The sequence below is a fragment of the Salvia hispanica genome, chromosome 3 (genome assembly GCF_023119035.1).
Source record: "Salvia hispanica cultivar TCC Black 2014 chromosome 3, UniMelb_Shisp_WGS_1.0, whole genome shotgun sequence".
NCBI lineage: Eukaryota > Viridiplantae > Streptophyta > Magnoliopsida > Lamiales > Lamiaceae > Salvia > Salvia hispanica.
The window spans coordinates 29374977-29385862 of record NC_062967.1 but is presented as its reverse complement, the minus strand read 5'-3'; the positions used below and the strand labels follow the sequence as shown (position 1 = coordinate 29385862).

The 10886-nt window shown below is 35.2% G+C and overlaps 2 protein-coding genes across 2 annotated transcripts; one reads left to right on the top strand and one right to left on the bottom strand.

Annotated features, from left to right (window-relative positions):
• Positions 1-632: 632 nt before the first annotated feature.
• LOC125213562 (cytochrome b5-like) lies at positions 633-2382 on the bottom strand. The gene is made up of 3 exons (XM_048114178.1): positions 2133-2382; positions 1161-1227; positions 633-1078 (listed from the first exon to the last, which is right to left on the bottom strand). The coding sequence occupies exons 1-3, from the start codon at positions 2208-2210 to the stop codon at positions 819-821; spliced, it is 405 nt and encodes a 134-aa protein (XP_047970135.1). The 5' UTR covers positions 2211-2382; the 3' UTR covers positions 633-818.
• A 2623-nt stretch (positions 2383-5005) lies between these two features.
• On the top strand, positions 5006-10734 carry LOC125211803 (phosphatidylinositol/phosphatidylcholine transfer protein SFH9-like). Its single transcript, XM_048111738.1, has 16 exons — positions 5006-5433; positions 5769-5815; positions 6106-6382; positions 6640-6739; positions 7305-7571; positions 7667-7744; positions 7830-7931; positions 8015-8064; positions 8141-8240; positions 8390-8449; positions 8682-8762; positions 9146-9224; positions 9637-10019; positions 10109-10183; positions 10285-10413; positions 10516-10734. The coding sequence occupies exons 2-15, from the start codon at positions 5809-5811 to the stop codon at positions 10336-10338; spliced, it is 1713 nt and encodes a 570-aa protein (XP_047967695.1). The 5' UTR covers positions 5006-5433; positions 5769-5808; the 3' UTR covers positions 10339-10413; positions 10516-10734.
• Positions 10735-10886: the final 152 nt, after the last annotated feature.

Here is a 10886-nt window from a genome sequence, read left to right as displayed (position 1 = left end):
CCTCTCATGCTCTAGTCGTCTCCTTATCTCTTCCCATGACTCGTAGAACATCTCCCTGTATGAGCTTCCCTTGTCACAAGTATTGTTGTTGCTGTTGTGATTGTGATCATAAGCAGTCGGTTTCCTACTGCATATTTCTTCGTGCTGGTTACTTCGATGATTATGATGATGATAATGACGGTACGTGGTAGATCTCTCCTGATCGTTGCGCTGCCCTGCTCGAACCAACACCCTCCTCTCATGCGTGGAGATGGCTCTGCACGAGGGTGGAGCGGACAATCTAGTGATTGTTGAAACCGGTGCATATTGTCCTTCGTGACTTTGTCAAACGTGTGGTGTAGCATGAGGAAGAAATTGGGCTGGGGCAATGGCAGTGCCTGAGTGCCTTCTCATGATCTCCCCGGCCAGGATCAGGTCCCAGAATAGCTCAACCAGGTCGTCCAGCCGCAAGATCTTCAGCAGACACTCTCAGTTTGAGAATATTGTTATTCTTGCTTCTTGAGTGTTTAAGCCCCCTTAGTGCTCTTCTTATAGAGAAAAACTTGATCAAATTGTGACAAACTATGGCGTGGTATCTTTGGGTTCTATTCTTGGATAATTCAATTTGACAAATTCAAGACAAAGGGCAATAATTCATGAATAACTAATAATGTAATAGAAAGATACGCAAGAAAGAGAACAATGTGAAGTTCTTTAGCTTAGAACAAGAAAATGAAACACAAAACAAGTCCTCAAACACCACAAAAGATGAAAAACAAGTCCTCATAACTATAGAATAAACTTGAGAATCGATCACTGGGTTTCCAAAAACCCTAAATTTAGGTCGACGATTTGGTATAGAAACGAACACCGACAGCCACGCCCAATATAAGGAGGGGAACCAAGATCTGGAGGAGCTTGATGAGAAAACCTGACGATTTGTCCTGATTCAACCGTGCCTGCTTGGGAGGCGCGTATGTGGTAGAGGCCTTGCTGGGAATGGTCGATGAATCAATGTCGCCCACATAGTACTCGTCCAACATGGCCCTTGCAGTCGAGCTGTGCCCAACATCCTCAAAATCATCAGTTGCATCCTTCCCTGCAAGGGACGAACTGTTTTACAACAAGTAGTCGAGCCAACAATGTTATATTGGCTGGATATTGTTGGAAGATTGTGTTACCTGTCGACTGCAACAAAACTTCATCGCCTCCTGGATGATCATCCAAGAATTTCGTCACATCATAAACCTGTTCACAAACATGCTTTAATTTTACAACATATCCACAGTCTGAGTTCGATTGACAGATTTGTTTAGTTAAAATACGCAAACGCAGCCTAAAAATGTTACCTCACATAACAAGTCTAAAGAATATGATAAACCACATTCTTAGTATGCAACCATGAGGAATTAATACCAACTTATTTAAACCTTACGTCAAAGATTAAAACTTATCTTTTGAGTTTTATATTTGATTGGTGTAAAACATATAACTAACTTAGGCTACTTATGCCTATATGGCTATATTATTAGTTATACCCATTGAAAAAATCAAGAAGAGTTAAAAGAGAAGGCCAAAATAAAGTACTAGTCTTTAATCAAAAACATAACCACTTTGTTTTTTGACATGATAAAAGAGAAAAGGTACATGTGCCTATATCTATACTTGACTCAAAAATCAAAGAATTAGTCTACAGTTATACTACATAGACAATAGGGACAAACATAAATTCTGATAAATTTTAGATCAAAAGAGTACTAATGCATCTCTACTTCTATGAAAAGTTCTTTACCCCTGAGAAAACTACATATCCATCAAGATGATCTACTTAGCTCCTTCAATCACATTCATTGAAACAGTTGAACAATTTGACATTACACCACTAAAGATCATTTCTAAGGCAATAATCAGCATGAAACAGAAAGAGAGGGAATCAAAATCAATGAATCAAATCAAACTCTATGAAATAATAATAATATTAAATCAAGATCTAATCAAACATTAACAAATCCTTGGATTCATTTTCTTCAACAATCTCATACCTTAAATCGACAAAACCAATAAAAAAAGCAAAATCCAAAATCCAAAATCCAATCGAGATCCGGAACACAAAAAATCAAACTTTTGGATGTAAAACAAAATGAATGAATCACCTTTCCCCCAATCAGGAGCCAGCAGTCCTTGTTGGTGGTGTGCTCAGAAAGCTCAGCTAAAGTGAAAACCTTAGACATCGGAATTAATCAGAAAAAATGGAATCGAATCGGCTTGTAATATATAGATCGAAGAGGATTTAGTGAGGGAATGCAGCTGTAGATTCAGCGGCGGAGTTGGTGAGATTGGGATTTTTTGCTTGTGAAAATCAGCCTCGCAACAACCAATTCGGAGATTCAATGATTCATTGTGTTTGTTAATATAGTAGTACTAGTACTACTTTGATTTGATAATATATTACGTCGATATTAAATTACTATAGTCTGTAATTTTATATTGTTGAAAATTGAATTTTTTTCGAACTACCTGGAATAACGGAATTAAATTTGGGTATTCCAAGTATTTGGGCTAATCAATATTGTCGCCTCATGGTAGTAGTAAAAAGGTATAATTAAATTAGACTACTTAATGTGACTTTATTATTGCCATTGATTCTTGAAGCGATACAATTTATGTGGTTTAGGCGAGAATAAATTTAGCGTAGTTGGTTGAAAAATTCGTGTGAACTATTTTGATAATTAAGAAATCACCTAAAATTCTAAATCATAGTTAATCTATTAACTGAATCCAGCAATGCAAATTTCTAACTGTTGGAAAATTTGATATTAAAGTTTCAACTATTTGAATAGAATATGATATTTTAATGAATAGTCAATGTTGGTGTCCAAAATGCTATTTTTAATTGGAAAAAGTAGAATTTTTCTTTTTTATGAAATTGATGGAGTAAAGTGGAGATGTGGAAAGGGACTTTGAGGGTTCAAAGCTTTAACTTCACCTTTATGCTTTAAAACTCCCTTAGGTATTAGGATTATTATTGTTAATGCTACTACTATTGAATTATTATTATTATTGCTTGAAAGTTGAAACCATGTTAGAAATATGTCGTCTTATTAGAAAAAAATATACACCAGTCTTGCTATGTATGTGTGGTGACTGAGAACTATTTTCAGAAGCAAAGTTTATTGTAAGGTCAAATAAAATTTGGGTTTGTGTGAGATTTCAGAAATAAGTCAAATTTATCAACATTATTATACTACTATACATTAATTGAAGAGGCTGATTCTTTCCATTATTGTTGTGAATTTGTAATTCTCTTACCCCAAAGTAATATGTTGATTGGTAAAGGGATATAAGCCCTAAATTTTTAAAAATGGCTCAATATGAAAAGATGCTTTAGAAGAAGCCCAAAACTTTATAAAAAACGAAATAATTTATTACTCCTAATAATTATATATAATAAATTAGAAATATTTAAATAAAATACTTGTAAATACTCTCCGCCCACATATATAATCTAATTTTACTATTTTGAAGCGTCCACCAAAATAGAATAATTTTAAATATAAAAAGTTTTAAAACAAATATTATATCATACACATCATTTTAAATGTGGACTTCACAATCTACTAACATCATTTCCACCCCATTTTCTTTTCATCTCTTTTATTTATCAATTGGACATTAAAACATTTCCACCATATTTTTTTTATCTCTCTTGTTTTACTAAATAGCGCATTAAAACATATTCCATTTACAATTTTGTCTATTTTTTTTAATACATGTGTATAATATTTACATAATTACTACTTTATAGTATTAAGTATAACTAGTATCACACCCCGTGCAATACAAGGTTCAATTGATTTTTGATTTGCATTAATTCAAAAGCTGTGAATTCACATATACCGAATGAAAAACAATATTATTATTTCAAGTTCTAAAATCACAAATTTATACAATAGCAATTTATTGTACCAATAAAAATTCATATGATCAAATAAGTTTATAAATTAAAAATTGCACACAAATCACATATCATTTAAATTACTTTTAGATCTATACTATAAAAGATCAATCACAAACACATGTCAATATAAATAATGTATAAATATATATTAGAAGTTAGCCAAATCGATCAAAATCATCAACAAAAATACAGCAAAATAGCATGGAATATACAACCGATATCAATATGCATGCATTTAGCCGGAAAAAAAAAAAACTGGTTGCATACCCTAATAGTATATCCCGCATCGCCTACTTCCCGTGTACCTGCTACCAACCATACCACGTCCAGGAAAGACAAATGAATAAGAGCTGTCACCAACCTAATATTCATATAGAGCACTACATGAAAAAAATTATACTTTCGACATTTCACAATAATACATGAAGAAAAAGAAAAAAAATCACATAAAGCAACGATTGATGATCAACCATTAAGAGTTTTGTCGCCTTTGACACGGGCATGTTGTTGCAGCGTGTCTAGAGATCAGTATGTGAACAATGAAGAGTTCATTGATGTCGTGGCTGAGGAGTTGAGACATAGGCTGTGGAAGAAGGCAAAGCTATAGTCGGAGTGTTGGAGCTCCATGTGTGTTGTGCAAAGCTCTAGTTTCTCTAATTAATCCGACCGTGATTGATTTATCAAAAATCGTACTACTATACTTTCAAGTTTCAATATAGTTTCTGTAGTATAAATCCCAAAATTAATAGGTTAGTAGGTACGTGGCAATGAATGTCATTAGTGGATAGTTAATTATTTTATATTAATAATAGCATTCTTGTAATTATTCCCAAAACTCCCCATATATATATTTATAGATTTGGTTTTCGTAGAAATGAACAAAATTCGAATTTCGATCACTATCTGGAGTTGAATAATTTATTGTATTATTTGGAGTGTAGATATTTTTGTGGCTCCTAAATCGAAATAAAAAATTGTAATCTCATATTCCATTGATTGTAACTTAACGTACGAACTAGTTGACGGCGACGTTAATTTTATATTCTCCGTCTTGTCGTTTTACTCTTCGCATCGTTCCGAATAAGCGCCGGCGTCTAAGACGCGCCGTGACGGAGCTTTCCCCTACCCGCCTTTCTTCGTTAAACTATAACTACTCATTGATAGCGACTCTCTCTCTCTCTCTCTCTCTCTCTTTCTCTCTCTCTCTCACACACACAGAATCCAGAATCTTTACATGTACTTGGACACTGTATCTACACACACGCATATATATATATATATACACACACACACAAAATAGTATACTGATTTCGAGGCTTTCACGGGAATCGCATTTTATAGAGAGAGAGGGAGTGAGATTGACCTGAAAGCAACCTTAACTGATTCCCCGCTCTCTACGTGAGCTGCTTCTGCGTCTATTTAAGTCGGCGTGGCGGAGAGGAGGCTTCGTCGATTGCCGATCATCGTCGCGATTTGAATGCTGCTGGATTTGGAAGGTAATTGATGCAATGTATTTGAAAATGTGATTTGCGTGTTTTGTATACTAGACTACGATTTTTCCCCTTTTTAACTACCCCTAATTTACGGAGTTTTGTTTTGCTGAGTAATTGTAGTGATTTTGTTGAGATTTTATTAGAATCTTCTTCTACTGCTTTTTTTATCCCCTACATTTTGAATCTGAATTGCGAGGATTTCACATGCGGAACAATCGAATACGTGCTTCGGAATTTATTAAGCACGTGGATTAATGAGATCTGCATTGGAATGATAATTTCCTTTTTTTCACCTCTTATTACTGCAATCGACTTAATCTAGCTGACGATTGATGCAGAGTGTTTGAGGATTGAAATCCTGAAATACTAGGAGAAGAAATGCCAGGTAAATTCGACTTTCTTTTTTGCAACTTTAAATATGATTGTGTTAAGGAAAAATGCTGGTTTATTATACATTTGATTTCATAGATTTCATGTTAAAATATTAATCCTTTAATCTTTAGAAATGGTTTTGGTTCGTTGAAGTTTTTTTTTTTTTTTTTTTTTGGGGGGGGGGGGGGGGGGGGGGTCATGCCTGAGGATGAGATACATTGATTCGTTTATTATGTTTAATTAATATGAATTGCTGCCGGTTATTGATCTTCTGATCATTAGAAATAATTTTGGTTCATGAAGATGGAAGGGGAGATAGATTTGGTCACGAGATCATGTCTGAGGATGAGAGAAGGAGGCGGCGGATGAGATCTTTGAGGAAAAAGGCAATGAACCCTGCAACAAGGACCACGCGGGAGTTGAAGAAACGTGAACAGAGGAAGGTGCATTGCCTGTTTGCCGCTGTCTGTAACGAAGAGTTTCTAGAGGAGGAAGAGAGAGTGGTTAATGAATTTCGTCAAGCTTTGGTTGAAAGGGACATGCTTCTGGCTCATTATGATGATTACCATACTATGTTGAGGTGGTTATCTGACTAATATTATTCTTCCTCTCTGGCATTTGTGAAATTGATTTAACTCTGTTCTCCATCATTATAAGAGTGTGGTCTGCGACTGTTGATATATGTCTTGTACCGCCTTTTTTCTTTCAGTATTTTGAACTCCAAACATTATACTTTACGAAAGGAGTATATGCTAACTTCATGAAGAATTTATTTTGTTTTAATGAACCTCTTTGAATAACTTTTTGCAATCAATAACGAAATGCATAGTATTGCAGATTCTTAAAAGCAAGAAAGTTTGACCTTGATAAAACAGTACAGATGTGGGAAGAAATGTTGAATTGGAGAAAAGAAAATGCTGTAGACACTATAATTCAGGTAGATTTTCCATCATGTGGTCGAACTGTTTTGATTCCTCCTTTTATTTCCTGGTTTTGATAAAACTAGCATAATTTTCTAAGATGAGAACTCAGACTAGATTGACAGATAATAGTGACTTGACTCGTCACCATCTTGAAGATCATCATTTCAATAGGCAAAACTTATTTGCTTTATTGAGGATACCACAGTTATAGTTTTGCTTAAGTTAAGTTATATGTTCTGTGTGACTTAGCTTCTTTGTGTGCTTCACTTCCTATAACAACTTCAATTTTATCGGCCACATATCTTTGTTCTTTTTTAATCCTCTCAAAACCACCAAATCTGGCATGTTATATCTAGATAACTCTTTGAAAGTATTCTGATATGCCATGTTTTAGCACAATCTTCATAAGTATAAATATTCTGTAGATTTCTGTTTCTGTTAGAGAGACTCTGGTATGTGTTTCAGAAACAGCTACATATTCTCTTCCGTTGACAACTTCATGGTATTTTCCTTTCAGCATGTTACTGATATCAAAGTCTTAACATCTATGTTGCTTTTATGATTATGTTCTATATTCAGGATTTCATATATGAGGAGTTTGACGAAGTTAAGCTATATTATCCTCATGGTTACCATGGTGTTGATAAAGGAGGCCGACCTGTGTACATTGAAAGACTTGGGAAGGTTGAACCTAGTAAACTAATGAACATCACCACTGTCGATAGGTTCTTAAAATATCACGTCCAAGGTTTTGAGAAAGCTTTTGCGCAAAAGTTTGCAGCATGTTCTATTGCTGCCAAGCGACATATTGATTCAACAACAACTATTCTGGATGTACATGGGCTGGTAATTGCTTTATGCTGTTGCATTATAGAATCTATCACATATTGATTTCTCTTATCAACATAGAAGTATTTTTCCTGTTTCCTTTACATATACAGAATTGGATGAGTTTTGGAAAGATTGCGCGTGATCTAGTAATGCGCATGCAGAGAATTGATAGCAGCAATTATCCTGAGGTGCCTCGGACTCTTTCTCATAGAAAATATTTCATAAATTTTTTTCTTGTTCATGTTAGTGATAGATTTTTCTCACCTTATTCAGACATTACATCAAATGTTCATAGTTAATGCGGGTGGTGGATTTAAGTGTGTATGGAATTCGGCAAAATGCTTCATTGATCAAAGGACCATCTCAAAAATACATGTAAAGGATTTACATCTTTTTTCAAAATGATTACTATGGAAAACCAACGAAAAGTTTATTTAACTAAGGCTATCGATATACAGGTGTTGGGTACCAAATTCCAGGACAGGCTATTGGAAGTCATCGATGCTAGGTAGGCTACCGATGTAGAGGTGTTTTTCTAAATAAAAAACACTCTCTTCTTTAAACATTGAACCTTTACGTTTCAGTCAATTGCCAGATTTTCTGGGTGGATCCTGCTCATGTCCAAATGAAGGTGGATGCCTTGGATCCAACAAGGGACCTTGGAATGATACACAACTGATGAAGGTGCAGATATTGTCATTTCTTGTTGATTCATGATTGAAATTGAAATTGAAATTGAAATTGAAATAAAAGAATAAAGAACTTTCCAGTTGTTGCCCCTCCAGTTTTCCACTCTTTTGTATTGAACCTGTTTCACCCAACTTTCCTTGCAGCTAGTTCACGCTTTGCATGAAGGTGAAAGCAATTTAGGGATAAAACTGCTTAATTATCAGGTAAAATTTTGTGACAATAGATGCCAAGTTTTGTTAGAATACTAGGTATATCTGTCATTATAAGACAGGACCTTAGTAAATGTTAGCTTCTCTGGTAGTGAAAATTCCAAAATCAAGCCAATCGATATGAAGGTTGGATGCAGATATTATTATGTAATACTAATATTCTTCACCTTCAAGTCAATTTACCTGAGCTTATATAAAAGTGAGCTTACGCTTGCTACTTTGACAGGAATCAAGGAATGAAATTTCTTCATCTTCTATTTCAAGAAAACCTTCTTACAGGGAGCCAACACCTTCCCTTAGTAATGACGTAAGTGTTTCATTGTTTGCATAATGTTGATACTATCTTTATTTGCTTGATTTTGTTACATTCTGCTGAACTAATATTGATACTATCCCTTGCTTGCTTAATTTTGATACATTCTGTTTTCTTGATGTTTTTTTTTTGTTTCTTTGTCCCTCTTGAACCATCGTATGTGTTGGCATACTATAATACTTTTGGGTAAATAAAGGAGTCCAGCTTAGGTTCAATATTCCTGTATTTTTACTGGAATGATTATATGTTTGAATGCCGACTTAACGCATGTAACATGTGTGCCTATCCATGCTGACCTAGGGTTTCTTGAGCTGATCACCCTTAGGGGTTGCATACATATTAAAGTACGTACACTATGTATCACCGTCTTATCTCAGAGCTTGCTGATCCAGGAAATATCACAGAGATCAGAAAGGGATATATCCGGTGATAGATATGAAGATAGACGTCCATCAAGTAGGTAGCTATTATGATACTCTTATGTATTTTAGAGTTTGTTCAGTTATCTTCTGTGGCATATAGATGTGTCATGTGTATATATACAATCAATGGTTGCAAATCTGAATATGAGGTGCTGCGAGTTCTCAAATATTTTGTAAGTCATTGCCGATAAACTCATTTTGGTCAATACCAAAACTAGTGTATAAATCTTCTTTCAGTTCAGGGAGATTTATCATAACTCAAAATAGCTCAAGCGGTTGTTCGCATGTTCTGCAGTTCGTTGAAATTAAAAAAAACGCATCAATTGCTAGAGCCTAGACGGATAACACATAGTTTCATATTTCATCAGTGTATGATGATCTTGCTATCATGAGCCTGTTTTTCTCTTAGTATCAGTAATTGATCCTCTAACATAGTGAACCTGCAGATTCGGCTGGTCCTATTGCGGAACAAAGGTTGCCGAAGGGATCACTCTCCACCATAGTGACGGACGTTGTGCTTAGATTACTCACATTCTTATGCATACTTGGTAGTTTGTTCAGACGCTTCTTTAAGATGGACGAAAACATGGAAGCGGTGTTAGAAAACCAAACAACACAAGTTGGAAACTCAAACTCTCAAGAACAAGATGTGCAACTAAAGAATGAGGAGCTTCTCCACCCCTGTTACCAGAAGTTACAGCATTTAGAGAATATGGTGAATGAACTTTCGAAAAAACCTGCAAGAATTCCATCTGAGAAAGAGGACATGATACATGAATCTCTCAGTCGCATAAAATCCATCGAGTTTGACTTACAGAAGACGAGGAAAGTAAGATATGTGACCCGCCTTATATTCTGGTCTGTGTTACCTGGTCTAGAAATAGGTGGCTAAACGAGCTATACGGTGTTTCTGTACAGGCATTGATTGCGACAACATCAAAGCAAATGGAGCTATCTGAGTCAATAGAGACAATAAAGGAGAATAATTCAAATGTAAGTTGTTACTTGCTTATGAAGCAAATGCAATGCATTTTTCAAAAAAATATGGCTGTCGTAATTGACATCCGTGCTTTATCTGCTCGACTCAATGACAGGGGAGTCAAAGTTGCTGGCTACGAAGTAGCAGGTCTTTACCCAAAGGAACCTGATTAACTTCCCAAGCATCCGTATGTGTCCCCTTTATGCTCATTGACCTTATTCTTTCAGCTGATCACATTCTTCAGGTAATGTCCCTCTCTCTCAGACACGCGCACACACAAACACACACACCACTTTACGGGTTATCCTGAATTGTTCAAGTTCTAATACTTTCTTCATGTCCACAGATATTATTTGGGTGAGTTCATATAATCTGCAACATCCCAGTATCGGCTGTGCAAAGAATACACACACACAAAGGATATTGAAAAACAGTTTTTTCATAAGTTTCTTTGCTTAGTTATTGTAAAAACGTTTTCTCTATAAATTTGAAGTCATGCAGCTTTGGCTACATTTCATATACTGTTGGTATTATTCTCTTTACAAGTTGCGTGTATTTCATTTCATTTTGCATTTGGGGATTGGATGAGCATTTCGAATCACTTTTTTTATAAAATGAACAATTATGGTTCCCCAATATACTCGTGGTCATGTGATTTGAACCCCAGACTAACTGGTTGGAAGAGAATCGTCTTACCAATTAAATTGTATTTCATCG

What these genes read in the sequence shown, in the direction of transcription:
- LOC125213562 (XM_048114178.1), bottom strand. Translation starts at nt 2,210, where the DNA reads ATGTCTAAGGTTTTCACTTTAGCTGAGCTTTCTGAGCACACCACCAAC. An exon ending in GGCTCCTGATTGGGGGAAAG is followed by an intron (nt 1,228 to 2,132) that starts GTGATTCATTCA and finishes GTTTGTGAACAG; the next exon opens with GTTTATGATGTGACGAAATT. An exon ending in AGTTTTGTTGCAGTCGACAG is followed by an intron (nt 1,079 to 1,160) that starts GTAACACAATCT and finishes CGTCCCTTGCAG; the next exon opens with GGAAGGATGCAACTGATGAT.
- LOC125211803 (XM_048111738.1), top strand. An exon ending in CTGTAGACACTATAATTCAG is followed by an intron (nt 6,740 to 7,304) that starts GTAGATTTTCCA and finishes TTCTATATTCAG; the next exon opens with GATTTCATATATGAGGAGTT. An exon ending in CACCTTCCCTTAGTAATGAC is followed by an intron (nt 8,763 to 9,145) that starts GTAAGTGTTTCA and finishes GTCTTATCTCAG; the next exon opens with AGCTTGCTGATCCAGGAAAT.